We start from the raw sequence: 15,202 nt of genomic DNA, 5'->3' as shown, positions 1-15,202 counted from the left end.
TTAGATGTCTCCTTGCATCAACACACCTGATTCAAATTAATGTTCGTCACCAGCTTGTCATCAAGGTCTGGAATGCTCTGTTGGTACAGCTACTTTTATCACGGTGTGCTGAAGCAGGGAAACATCTGAAACATGCAGGAATGCGGCCCTCGAGGACTGGAGTCCGACACCCCTGGGTTAAGATGTTGAGATTTCTCTTTGGGAGTGTTGAGGATGATTATGAAATGGGCTGAGTACGTCAGAGGGACAGCGCATATTAGATATTTTGGAGAGAAAATCAGAGAGGTCAGACTGAAATGGTTTGGACATGTACATGGGAGGGATCGTGAATATATTGGTGCAAGGCTGATATGGATAAAATGCCAGGAGGGAGGCATAGAAGAAAACCAAGGGGGAGATTTATGGATGTAGTTAAAGAGGACATTAAGTTAGTTGGCGTGAGAGAAAACTGATGTAGAGCAGTGTTTTTCAACCCTGGTCCTCAGGGCCCACTGTCTTGCATGTTTTAGATGTTTCACTGCGCCAACACCCCTGATTTAAATTAATGGATGTTATCTTTTCATCAAAGTCTGCACAAGTCTGTCATTTGTATCAGGGTGTGATTGAGCAAAAAAACATCTAAAACATGCAGGGCAGTGGGCCCCGAGAACCAGGGTTGAGAAACACTGATGTAGAGGATAGGGTTAAATGGAGATTTTGTGCGAGTTGGTTGACAGTTTGTGATTATTTTTGGTCACATGATTCATAAACTGATTTACTACATTATGATTTCACTCATCTTGAAAACAGATTGGAATACCAGTCCAAAATGACCAAAGAATTGTCTTTAAGGTTAATGAATTCGATAACAGGACATAATTCATATGAATACTACTGTTTTAATCATTATTTCTTTAATTCATATGATCATATTATCACAATTATACACATACTATTATTAATGCTGTTACATGTTTCTAGTAACTCTTTCGTTGCTCTTTGCCTTGGTTGGTTGTGTAGCTGCAGCATGTTGCATACTTTACATACTGAGATTCATCACTTTGCACAACAACAAACAATCACCTCTATATACAATGCTTGAAATTTAGACAATAAAGTTTTAGTTTTACCACAAACTATTAATCTTGGATCAAGTTTTTTAGATCAAACTGGGCCTCATTCAAATTTCCCTTGGATTGATATAGTAAATATTTATTTTCAAACTGTGTAACCAACATTCTTTAGCCTATGCAAAAAACTTAATTAGAATCTATGGAGAAGTAATATTTATTTCTAAATATGTACCTTTGACATACTGTATTACTTATTGTCTTTTCCCATTAGGTGCTGTTTCGTATTTTTTTCTGGCTTCAATAGAATAATGTAACACTTTGGCGCAAACAGGCAGAACAACAGGCCAAAGCTGGAAGCCAGAATAGCAAATGACTCCACTGCATCTGCATAGTTTCCAGGGGAGCTTATATACGCAGGAATGAATGACAGCCACACAGCACTAAAGATTAACATGCTAAAAGTGATGAATTTGGCCTCGTTGAAGTTGCCAGGTAACTTACGGGCCAAAAATGCTAGTATAAAACAAAGGCAAGCTTGCAGCCCAATGTATCCTAAAACACACCAGAATGCAAGGCTAGATCCAACACTACACTCCAGAATAATCTTTGAGCGTTCATATTCGATGTTACGAGATGGATAAGGGGAAGCATCAATCAGCCAGGCAGCACAGATGACTACTTGAACCAGGGTACAGCTGAAGATAATGCCTCTTTGCTGCTTGGGCCCAAGCCACTTCATGATGTTGTGCCCTGGTCTGGTTGCAGTGAAAGCAGCCAACACCACCAGAGTCTTTCCCAGGATGCAGGAGATGCAAAGTGAAAATGTAATGCTAAAAGCAGTGTGGCGGAGCATGCAGGACCAAAGGGTCGGTTCTCCAATGAACACAAGAGAACAAAGGAAACATAGCGTCAATGCAAACAGAAGGAAAAAACTCAGTTCTGAGTTATTCACCCGGACAATGGCTGTGTTTCTGTGGTGGAAAAAGACTGCAAAAACACTGATGGTGAGACAGGCACCCACGACTGAGATCACTGTCAGGGCTATACCCAAAGAATCATAGGCCAAGAACTCCACCTTCTTTGGGATGCAGGCTGTTCTGTCTTTGTTTGACCAGAAGTCTTCAGGACAAAATGTACATTCTATTGAATCTATGGGAAAGATGGTGAAGAAAAAGTAGCCAATTTCAGAATGAAAATAGAACCTGATGGCAACAGATGTAGAAATTACTGTGATTTTTAATCTCACTTGTCTGATTACTAATTTTGCCACTGTCACATGGTACACAGTCAAAGCAGCAGACAGGCTCCCCACGACGGACAGCTTTCCTGGACCCTGAAGGACATCTGGGATTGCATATAGACACTGGCACCTGCAAGACCACAGAGAACACAATGAAATCCTGCTGTGGTGTGTCAAGAGAGTGTGTGACAAGGCTTTTTCAATAAATGAATTAGTCTTGACACAAAAGCAACTATTTTAGTTCAAGTATTCAATCCATTTCTATCAAGGCATTTCCAGGCCAGCCGAGAGACAGGGTGCATTCAAACCAGCCCTGTATTTTTTGCTTGGAAAGTCTCGTTCATTTGAGAAGGTTTGAATGTGCAATCAATCTCTGATGTCGATCAAAAAAGTAGACTTGGGTACGCATTTAAATGTTGGTCTCCCTGCTTCTAGTGGACCAAATGTAGGAAGCAAACTACAATGCATGGCATTGTGGGTAAATGCAACCTAAATCTTTTCTGCAGGATGCTCCTGTCTTTATGCCTATGTTTGAAAATAAAGTGAAACCACATGAACTCCTTCCTTTAAATTTGTATCTTAAAACAATAATTTTCCATTCTTTGATATCATGAGTGAGAAATATGTATTTGTAGGAGCATCAGATCCAAGTCTGAGTAATAAACTAATGTGCAAAGACTTTAATCGCTTGGACCTGACTTCACTATTTGACATCACTATTGGCGCTTTTATACTAGTACCTACCCAGCCCGACTCGACTCGCCTCGCCCCGGTTTTGTGCTTCTCCACTAGGGGTGGAGGCGGGTGGAGGCGTGCCGAGTAGAAACTTTTTCTGTATCTATTCTGCCGAAGTTCTAAGCGTGCTGAGTCGGCCTGCATCTGATGTCATCACACTAAACACCACCGATTGGTCGGGGGGCGGGGCCGTCAGACGTTTGAGTCTGGAGGCGAAAATCCGTGAAAGAGCGACTCGTGGCTTCTTCATTTTATTCGACCAGCAATGGCAGCGCTAAAGTCTGTTTGGTGATCCAACTCTGAGGTGCAGATGTTCATAAACCTGGTGGCTGAGGAGAGAATTAAAAAGGGATCTAGACGGGCAATAAGGAACGACCAGATCCACCATGCGCTCTGTCACTTCATAGTTGCTCGCGGCTCCCAGTTGACTGTTCAGCAGCGCCAAGACAAACAAACAAACAAAAAAAAAAGCGTTCCCGCTTGAAGCTTCTTTCACTCTCATTTTTTAACTTGATATTGAACACAAGTCACAGACCCAGCAGCACATATATATTATCTCCTCCAGGTTCTACTGTATATCGTTAGTGTTGTTGTCTTCTTCATTTAGATCACACAAACAAATACGTCACAGCAGCTTCGCTCCAACCCGCCCACTTCTCATCTAGGGTGTCTAAAAAGAAACTAGGGCAAGGCGAGTGGAGGCGAAACGAGGCGTGCTGAGTAGGTACTAGTAAAAAAGCGCCATGTGTGAAATTTGGTGGGGTTAAAGATGGGGAAGCAGGATAATTCTACAATAACATGGGTCTCTGAGGTTGTAATATTATTCAAATAACAACTCTCTAAATTATGTATTTTCAATCTTATTAAGGGCCTGTGACATGAAATAGACGTATGATGGAAGAAACACCTGGAAGACACAGGAGTCAGTTCAGGATCAGTGGTTTACCATAGCAGAGAATGACTACTTTGCAATATCTATGTAAAATACATATATTTTCAGGAAATTAAACTAAAATGTAACTTCACTCCTATCAATACATATCTTGACTTCCATTGTAAGTAATAATTTAGTCTGTCCTGCTTTACTAATGTTTTACTGAAGATGTCTACCACAAGGAATACACTGAGAATTACTGAGTAATAAAATGTGGCATAATGCAATACCAACGTTGAATAAGTCTTCTTTGTTGCATCTAAAGCAAAAGGATTCAAATGAGATCCAATCTTTCCTGCCCACCGGACTTACCTCCACTTCAACCTACAGAACTTCAACAGTTGGCATCTGATGAAGGTAAAAACACAGTGTGAGCAGCTTGCCTCACTCCGATGCCCTGCCCACATTATCCTGTCCTCCTGGATCACCAGCTCTTCTCCAGCAGGTTTGGTCCCGTCAAACAACCCCACGTTGACAAATTCAATGTTCCCACTCGTGCCTCTCTGCCAGTTAATAATGTCATAGTAGGGTACAGAGTCTCCCTTCAGGTCAAAGTTTACCTCCTCTCCATCAAGGTCAAATTCAACCTCCTGAATGTAATGTTGGAGCTTAAAAACAAATGAAAAGTACTAAATACACTCATCTTTAAGAATAATTGAAATGTAATAGTGCAATGAAATGGTAAGAGTACTGGCTCATACCTGCCAGGGGAATACATTGTTACTTTGAGCACATGAGCTGTTTTGAAAGGGTCCACTGCCCGGCTGACACAGAAGAAGGTTGTGCAGTGAATGAGCAACTGCATATACAGCCTTGTAGACATTATACGTAACTCTTGGGCTTGATGTATTCATGTAAGCTGAGTGCTGCTTCAATAGTGTCTCTTGACCGGTGCAGGGCGGCAACTGGGAGGAAGGAGATGTAGAGGGATTGCAACCATACAGAGCCTCCCACAGCTCCTGCACAAGAAGGTTATTGGGATACCTCTGAGGGTTGACTGTTGACAGGAAGTCAGGGAGTCGAGATATGTGACCTTTCTTGATGCCAAACCCAATGGTGCCTCCCAGGTAGGGATAATACTCGCTTCCTGTGAAGACAGATGCTGTGACCCAGGCCTCACCTGCCACCCACTGGATTCCAGTGATATTCTGCATCATGTAGTCTCTCAAGAAAGGTGTCATTTCTCCTTCAGCTGAAAATACAACTACCACTTTTGCTGAAGAGCTTTTCATCACCTTTACAGAGACACATAAAGAAAATGTTTAGGGTAATGCATACCTAGTTTCGCACACTTAATTCCGTCAAGTATATTGATCAGGGCAATAACTCACAGAGTATGATAATACATCAATTTACATTTAATAAAGATATAATGTATGAATAACATAATAGTACATTAACCCCTGTATGTTTAATTATTTATGTTTATGAATGAAGCATTACATTCCTTTATGCATTCCTTAGTATTTCTTTGGTGACAATGCTAAATGTGTAGAATAAACTGATTTCATGTAAATATAGTTATAATCTTAGTGTAAACAAAAATTGCACTAAATAATAGTTTCTAAGTAATAGCAATTAATAACAATTTTTTCAAAATACAAAAATAAATCATGACTGAGGGGCTGACACACCAAGCCGACTTCCCCCGCTCTCTGCCGACTGCGAGTCGGCTCGCGTCGGGCTGTGTCGGGCTCTTTGAACACACTGCAAAGACGACACCCGACGGCCTAACTAGCACGTACGTTCTGGGCATGCGTGAGAGGTAATTCCCCTCCATACCAGCAGGCAGCGGTAGTCTGTATTCACTCAAAAACAAGGGAAAACCGGAAGCTCTGGGAAGCGCTTTTTTCGCCAGAGAGGATCAGAATCAGAATCAGAATCAGAAAAGCTTTATTGCCAGGTCAGACATAAATCAGACGAGAGAACTTGACTCCGGTTTACACCGATGGCACCATTAATACGGACGCCAGGAGAAGAACTTTGTTAATAAAATGAAATTCAATAGACTGATATGTTCATTTTAATACATTTATTAAAATTGTGACAGCTTTGATGTACCGACAGTGCAGCAGCGCAATAATCTATAATATATATATATATATATATATATATATATATATACTGTATAAATGAAATAAAACTGAATTAAAAACGGTCTTATGTCATTTCATCAATGAATGTAGTTTTATTGCTATTTCAACATTTAGTCATCACGAGAAAAATAACACCAGAAAAATAACTTATTTGACAATTTTCACCTGTTTCAAGTAAATTTTCACTTGAAATAAGTAGAAAAATCTGCCAATGGGACAAGATTTATCTTCTCATTACAAGCAATAAAATCTTGTTCCACATGCAGATTTTTCTACTTATTTTAAGTGAAAATGTACTTGAAACATGTGAAAATTGTTATTTGCTGATGCATTTAACTGCTGCTATGTCATTTCTGCAGTATTTCTGCAGGTGCTTTGGTCAGTGCTATTATTTGTAGTATATTATATTATTTTTTAATCAGCACAAATTATCTGTCCTCATATGATAGAATCCACCATCCCCCCTGACTTTTTTTACAACTCGAGTACTGGAGATATTATCTAAATTATCTAACAGTTGTAGCTTTGTTTTGTCTGTAGTTTGTAGTTTTGTCTGAATATAAAGTGAATCTTCATGTTTTCTTTTTTTACTAGATAGATGAATACAGTTCTATCTATCTAGTAAAAACATGAAGCTTCACTTTATATTCAGAAAAACTAATGTGGCAGCTACAACTGTTTGACACACCGGGGAAACTAGCCCGACCGACGCGGCCCGACGCTCACCGACGGCCCGACGGCCCGACGGCCCGACGGCCGATTTTCGGCTTGGTGTGTCAGTGCCTTAAAGGGGCTGACACACCAAGCCGAAAATCGGCCGTCGGGCCGTCGGTGAGCATCGGTGCTCGGCATAGTTTCCCCGGTGTGTCCCGCACGTCGCCACAGGTCGGGCGCCCGTCGGGAGCTTTTCAGCCGATTCGACATGTTGAATCGACGTCGGCCGTCGGTCAAACAACTCACTCTGTGATTGGCTGTTCCCAGAATTTCCCAGAATGCTTTTCGTCGACATTTGCGGACTGAATAAAAAAAAAAACATTTCTAGCAAGAAATAAATATTTTACTTTCATAATATTCACTCAGTGAATGTACATAATCACTCGCTTGTCTTTTTCAAACCGCGCCAGAATAAAGGCTGATTTATGGTTATGCGTTACACCAACGCAGAACCTACGGCGTAGGTTACGCGGCGACGCCGTACCCTACGCCGTAGGCTCTGCGTCGATTTAACGTGGAACCATAAATCAGCTCCGGAGCCGGCAGGCAGAAAATCCAGAAATTTTCGGAGCAAATTACTTAACAGGCGTAGCTACAACTGTTAGATTTCATCTATTAAACCAACATTTATCTTCCTAAATGATTTATTTCAGCCAGCAGTAATTCTACACAGAGTTTTGTTTGTCTGTTTTGATCAGATCTGTTCTGGTCAGAGTTTTGTTTGTCTGCACTTGTGTTTTATCAATAAAGCTTTGAAAAAAAAAGCGCTGTCCCCCTCCTTGAGTCCCTGAATACAGACTACCGCTGCCTGCTGGTATGGAGGGGAATTACCTCTCACGCATGCGCAGAACGTACGTGCTAGTTCGCCGTCGGGTGTCGTATTTGCAGGGTCTAGTGAGCCCGACAGAGCCCGACACAGCCCGACACAGCCGACGCGAGCCGACACAGCAGTCAGCAGAGAGCGGGGGAAGTCGGGGTGTTGGTGTGTCAAGGCCTAATACTCATGGTCAGTAAAAGCAAAATTATTCCTAAGTGCAACTATTCTCCCCTGAAACATATATCAGCACTCCTCTCAATCTACCTGTATTGTCTTCAGAGCCTTTTTCTGATTATAAAGTAGAGGGATCATTTCCTGGTAAGCCACACACACGCCAGTACCCTGTAATTCCCTCAGTAGACCTTGCACAGCAAAACGGCCGTACTCATGATCTCCTCGGATAATCCCGACCCAAGTCCAGTTGAAGTGCAACAGCAGCTGGGCGATGGCCTTCACCTTTTCTCCCCAATAAGTTTGATTGCAAAACACAGACATACAATAGAAACATCATTGATATTTGAATATTATGAGTTAATTAACCTGTTTTGGTTCATTTAAAGATATTGCTCAAAACTTAAAAAAAGAAAAGAAATCAGCTTCTTGAGTTTGTTTTAACCGTCAGATACTATTAGGGTCAGGTTTGACCCTTTTTGACTTTTATCAGCAGTAAATACTACACTTAACAATATTCTTTTAGCCTGACATTTTATGACTTTCCCAATAATAATCTTACATACTCAACAATGAAAATATTTTTAAGTTTTACACTTTCATTGAGGTGTTGCAAATTTTTTTCACACTGAGACTGTTTCGGGTCGAACATGACCAGTGTCTTTTTAGACGGATTTCAGATCCATCAATGTTGGTCAGATCAAAGGAAATTGTTGTTTTTAAAGGAACCTTGAACCTGTGAAACTATAAAAACCATGATTGTTAATATTTTTTACTTTGTCTTGAAACAGTGAAATAGTAAAACAACATAAGAGTCATCATATATGATTGTCCAAAAGGAACAGAAGTCATCCAGATGTCAGAGGGTGCACTTTGACACCTTGCATGCAAAAGCGTCAGGACCTTCCCCACACATCGGGTTCAGAAGCCTTGGTAGAGGCAGTGAGCCTGGCTCTCATCAAAAAGTCACACCAGAAGCCCATACAAGGGGAGAAAAGAGGAGGAGATCTGAATTCTGCCCTGCAAAAATAGGGCTAATACTACGAATGGGACATAAGAGTTCATTGATTGTATGAATAAGACATGAGTTCAATGATTGTAACGCTGTAATGATTGTAATGCTTAATGCTGTAATGATTGTATGCTTAATAAACATAGCAATATTTTAACTTCCAACATTTTCAGAACATAAATGCAATTTTCCAATGCAATCAAATGTAATCAAATTATAAAGGCTCTTACTGTATGTCTTTCCAAAAAAAGGACATTATACTGTGTGATAGTAAACATTTTTCTTAAAAAACAAGTGATGTAAAACCTAAAAAACAACATAACTCTATCTTTCTAAAACATTTATTTAGGATTCATCATATATTTATTATTGTGAGATATGCTACTTCGATATTCTAAATATCTTAAGTTAAAAATTTTGGTTTAACTATCCCTTTAAGAGAATTTTTGGTGCAGATTAAAATGGACTCAAACCATAATGTGAAGGTACAAGATTCTAACAGTGTGTAAGGGATAAAATTAAAGTAAACACTGCAGTGCAGTACAGACTCAAGCCAAATAAGTACCGCTTTGATTAAGTTACTTATGACAATTCAGTTTTGACTATATAATGCATAAGAAGATGAAAATATTTAAACTGAAACAGCATATATTATTTTACTATCTGTTTTTGTACTCTTACCTGGTAATCATCATTGGGGATTACTCTGAAAAAAGTTGGATATTTTTTTCTGTCAGTTAAACATGCACACGAAGAAAAATAACTGATCTGCATGAAGAAAAAAAGAAAGCACAGTAAAGAAGGCAATATAATAAAATCAATGTATGCAGGAATTACAATGAGCCTCCATTACAGTACCATTGGGATTCTGAAGGGCTGCAAGATTCTTGACACCACAATGGACTGAGTCGAGCTCGATTCCCCAATCACAGCGAGGAGTGAAGCACCGCTGCACATGGGAGAGTCATCCTCACTCAGGCTGTTTAACACAGCCAGAGCAGCCCTCTGGCTAGTCAGTGAATGTGCACATGAATCAAAGATTTTGTAACCCAGGGTGTAATTGGGCAATAGTTCTGGGCTCTGGTTGATCTCCTCCACTGCCAGCTTCATGGTCTGAGCCCAGCGAAATGCTCTGGGATCGAATCTGTAGCTCAGCATTGATTCACATGCCAAACATACATTGAACACAGTCATTAGAAATGTTGCCTAATCTATAAATACTTGATTAATTGAAATGTTATTTTCTACTTGGTCTTGAATGTTAAATACATAAAAAAAAATAGAATTGAAATTCTATTTGTCCGTATTTTTTCTCATTTTTAACTTGTTAGCACCTTTAAAGTATTGACGTTCTTTTTTTACAAGTGTTCAACAAAACTTTCATGAATGTTCTAAGAAATTCATTTATTTGTTCTTCTGCTGTTATCAAAGGTTTTTTAAACTCCATTTGAGTGTGTATTAATGAACAAAGTTATTTTAAAAAGCCCCAAAATAATAACACTAAAAAGGTCAAGATAAATAGTCACTTTTTCAACGATTGCTTTTTGATTCAGAAACTTTTGTATCGTTAAGGTAATGTGCCTCTTATTTACCTTAATCTGATACTGAAATAGTGCAGATTAAGTGCAGATTAATTCCAGAATTATACATTTCCAAATCACTAAAGTTACAGTAGTAAATATTTAAAGTGGATCAAAACATTTAATCAAACAGGATATTGTTTAAAATTATTGCAGAACAAGAAGTGTGTTTTTGATCCACTTCAAATGTTGACTACTATATTTATCACTAAACTGATTCAAAACACTGTAAAATAAATTGACTTTACTGAATAGCAGGTCTGAAGTGTAACATATCTGCAACCAAATCACAGATTGTTAAACTTTAAATAACATATTCATATTCCATCAAGCTCACCCACTGCAGTTCATTGGCGGCGGCCTGTAGTTGAAGTCAAGGTCAGGCATTTCTGGGTCATAATGAAGGGGAAAGATCCCTCCAATAATAAAGTCACCCTTGGCTACAAAACTTGGCTGAAAGTTGTTTTGAAGTGTGCACCCTTTGATTGCAGATGTAGCTGGAGAGCTGAGGCAGAAAACTGAAGAATAAGCTGAGGCAAGAACAGTAATATAGTAAGCCAACTGAAATACAGGACGTCGAGTCATTTTGTTAAGCGTCTCCTCAAGAGAGGACAGGCAAAGAACAGGGCAAGTAACATACTCAACATGAACCTATTTTTAATGATCAAATCTATCTTGATTGGACACCAGAAGCCCCACCTAATTTACTCAAGTTGGTGATTCCACATGTCCATTACTTTATAATTATAGTGTAACCTCTTTTATTTGAGTAATGCACAATCACTCGGCTCTGTCTGCTATAGCTGCATGTTGTACATGTAGTCTACAGTAAAAAGTGCATCCATTCCACATCCGTCCTGGAAAATGCATTGAGGGGTCTTTCCTTACATCTTCACCACTCACTGAAGAATGTCACTTTATTTATTTTTTTTCGCTATTTATTTTTCCATCATTATTGTTGTTTTCAATGTTTTTTTTTAAAAATGTTATACATATATTCTGAATGTAACAGTTTAAATTTGTTTCTAATTACAGTGAATGTCGGTCATAGGGGAAGAAAAAGTTTATTTATACAATAAGGCCTACAGCAGGACTATTCAAATAGATTCGGCCGGGGGCCACATCTGCAAAAGGACTGTATGGAGAGGGCCGCACAATTTGAAAATGTGGGGGTTTTCAAAATGTATTTTGCACTCAAAGACGAAGACTTATGTATATATAATACATTTGTATTATACATTTGAATATATCTAGTTTACATATGAATTATGTATTAATTGTCTCCAGATTTAGTCATTGTGAATGTTAAATATAATATTCAGATAAAGAAATATTATTTTGAATGCAAGTTCATTTTGAAACCATGCATTGTCCAAACTTAATGAAGTTGATATTGACTACTACTTTTAATAAAACACGCCATAATGACAAAGCACCACTTTCCACCAAGATTTCCTTATTTGAATATTATATTAAGCATTGACCACAAGCATTTCAGTCCATAGTAGCCAGTTTGATGTTATAAATAAGCAACCAAAATATTAACCATAAGCTCCTTTATTAATGACACATCTGTGCATTATATCAGCAAAACTAAACAATCACGAATTATAGGAGGTTTAGAAGTTCATCTGAAATGCAAAGTCCTCACTTATTCAAATGAAAAAAATGTCAGGCCAATCCTAGAAGCCTAATGATGTCAACAAGTCCTCTATACAACGGAGGTTAATAATAACGTGACAAACATTAACACTGTGCAACACTGGCAAAAAATCCGAAGTAAAAAACATCTCCAACAGAGATTAACATGTACAAACACTATGCATCGTTAACCAACTAAAAAAAGGCTACCAAGCATCTTAAACTTAAATGCGATATGCATTCTCTGCACACATTACAAATAAAAATCGCACCTTGTGTGAAGCATTCCTGGCATGGCTGTCTGCCTGTGTGTCTGCCTGTGTCTGTTAGCTGTTATTAACTGTTCGGTTTTTTCCCCACTTATTCCACCGAACACCGAAAGTGTTTTTTTTTTGCTATTTTCGGCCGAAAATTCGGTGCATCACTATTATAAAAAAAAAAAAAAAAAAAAAAAAAAAAAAAAAAAAAAAAAAAATTTCAACAAACACCCCCTTTTTTGAAATATGACCAGGGGCCACATAAAAGCTCCTGGCGGGCCGCATGTGGCCCGCGGGCCGCCAATTGAATAGCCCTGGCCTACAGTATGTGAAGTAGATTGACAGCAGACCTAATGCAGTGCTTTAATAGTATGTATGTATTGTATGTCTGAATGCAACTACAAGTCAAACAATATGCAACAGAAGCACAAATGAGATGCAGATGGTACCAGGTGAGTTCTGTGATCGGATTTTACAGCAGCAACCATGTTTCTAATGTCAGCATGGCCAATTAGGACACAGTTTGGGTATAATTATATCAAATGTTCACAAATAATCATACTTCTTACCAGTAACACATGTAACTTATTCAGTTCAATTCAATTTTATTAATGGCATCTATTACAACAAAAGTTGTTTCTGTGCTTTCCCGAGACACAGAACATGACCCTCAAGCAATTATTACATAAACATTACATAAACAATGGCAGGTAAAAACTTCCCTAGTGGGAGAAAGGCCTTAAACTGAAAAGTGGCCAGGAAAAACTCCCCTTTAGGATGGGTTTGTGGTCTTTGACTATAGAGAGTGAAGAAAAGAAACCTAAATTTGTGGTGACAATTGAGTACAAATATGCTCAAGAGCAGGAGACAGGGGATGATATTTAGATAAAACAGTGAGAAGCCCTAAAACTCTTAAACACTCACTGTGTGATAATCTATGTGTTTCTTCTGATATTTTAGTCTGCATTGTTATGCTTCTTTTATTGACTATTTTAGTCTGCTGTTGTTTGTCTTTGTGAAGCACTTTTATGTAGCCTACTACATGCTATGCAAATAAACTTGCCTTTCTTTGCCTTGCCTAAAACACAATTAATTTGGAATGGTTGGACAAATAAAGGAAATAAAACAAGAAGAGTCCCATCTGGTTGACATCTTTCAAATAAAAAAAAAAGTACAAAAAAAGATCAAAACTCCAAATTGAATCTCTATATTGAAAAGTCGGGCAGCACGGTGGCTTGGTTGTTAGCACTGTTGCCTCACAGCGAGAAGGTTCGACTCCCAGGCCCGGCAGGGGTCTTTCTGTGTGGAGTTTGCATGTTCTCCCCGTACTTGCGTGGGTTCCCTCCGGTTACTCCGGCTTCCTCCCAAAGTCCAAAAACATGCGTATTAGGTTAACTGATGATTCTAAATTGTGAGTGTGTCTGGTTGTCTGTCTCTATATGTGGCCCTGCGATAGACTGGTGACCTGTCCAGGGTGAACCCCTGCCTCTGCCTGAAAGTAGCCGGGATAGGCTCCAGCAGACCCCCGTGACCCTGCAAAGGATAAAGTGGGTATAGATAATGGATGGATGGATGGATATTGAAAATTAATTTTCAAAAACATTATATCTGCCCGCCAGTGCATTCAGCACAGCAGCATGGAGGCATATTCCCATGTAAAATGTGAAACTTATTGTAGCCTGTAAGGATATTGGTATAACTTCATTAACAATGTAAATGTGATGCCTGTTTACATTAAAGAATATTTGAATTTTCATCAAATTGCTGCCATCTAAAGTAATGCTTTAGAATATATGACAACTGTAAAATTATCTAAACATGATCATATTTCAATCATCTTAGAAGCAGATTCAGACAAATTTCTTTATTTCTCATGAAATGAATTGAAATGAATACGTGACATTATTTTCATCAGTGCTATTGTTAGTTCCTTATTTTTTCAATTCATGTGATTATATTATTACAATAACACACACACTGTATTATTATTGTAGTTACATGTTTCTAGTTTCTTTATGTCCCTTTTTCTTCTGAATCTTCTCCAAAATTTACATTGGTTTGAGATCAGGATGTAGAGCTGGCCATTGTTATATGTTCAGGTCTTTGCCTTGGGTTGGTGCCTTGCTGCTTGACACATTACATAACGTATTTGAGATTCAGCTCATTTGCCGCAAAACAGGTCTAAAACATTTTTTTTCTCTAAATATAATGCTTGAAATATAAACTATAAAGACAAAACATACTTCCATTGTACCCCTGTTATGGTCACATGATGTTTTGCAATCTGTACCTGTAAACTGCATGTTGTTCGCAGAGAAGAGTTTCCTTCTTCTTGCACAGTTTTGTCCAGATCGTGAACAATATTGATATTCAGTGCGAGAAGTTACTCTTCATGAAATGCACTCCTATTATCCATCCATCCATCCATTATCTATACCCGCAATGTTTTTTGCAGGGTCACGAGGGTCTGCTGGAGCCTATCCTAGCTAATTTTCAGACGAGAGGCAGGGGTTCACCCTGGACAGGTTGCCAGTCCATCACAGGGCCACATATATACAAACAACCAGACATACTCACACTCACACCTATGGGCAATTTATAATCATCAATTAACCTACTACGCATGTTTTTGGACTCTGGGAGGAAGCCTGAGTACCCGGAGGGAATCCACGCAAGCATGGGGAGAACATGCAAACTCCACACAGAAAGATCCCCGCCTGGCCAGGGAGTCGAACCGGGAACCTTCTGTGAGGTTACAGTGCTAACCACCAAGCCACCGTGCTGCCCGTGTTGCCCTGACTCCAATTATATAAAGTCCATTTAATGGTGGTATTTTGGAGTGTACTTTCTATATAGATGAATTGTAAAATGTAAAACCTGACAAGCATTCACAACTCTTTTAACCCAATGCTTGCTAGATTTAATATGCAGTCACCACATTAGTCTGCAGTGC

At 39.0% G+C, this 15,202-nt stretch overlaps 1 protein-coding gene across 1 annotated transcript; it reads right to left on the bottom strand.

Annotated features, from left to right (window-relative positions):
- Positions 1 to 1,299: 1,299 nt before the first annotated feature.
- LOC133442392 (extracellular calcium-sensing receptor-like) lies at positions 1,300 to 10,753 on the bottom strand. Its single transcript, XM_061720373.1, has 8 exons — positions 10,689 to 10,753; positions 9,630 to 9,915; positions 9,453 to 9,539; positions 7,853 to 8,044; positions 4,663 to 5,196; positions 4,345 to 4,569; positions 2,299 to 2,422; positions 1,300 to 2,201 (listed from the first exon to the last, which is right to left on the bottom strand). Exons 1-8 carry the CDS (start codon positions 10,736 to 10,738, stop codon positions 1,300 to 1,302), a joined length of 2,400 nt encoding a protein of 799 aa, XP_061576357.1. The 5' UTR covers positions 10,739 to 10,753.
- Between the last annotated feature and the right edge of the window lie 4,449 nt (positions 10,754 to 15,202).

The sequence above is a fragment of the Cololabis saira genome, chromosome 4 (assembly GCF_033807715.1).
Source record: "Cololabis saira isolate AMF1-May2022 chromosome 4, fColSai1.1, whole genome shotgun sequence".
Taxonomy (NCBI): domain Eukaryota; kingdom Metazoa; phylum Chordata; class Actinopteri; order Beloniformes; family Belonidae; genus Cololabis; species Cololabis saira.
The sequence above is the reverse complement of the archived record's forward strand: the minus strand, read 5'-3'. Positions and strand labels throughout refer to the sequence as shown.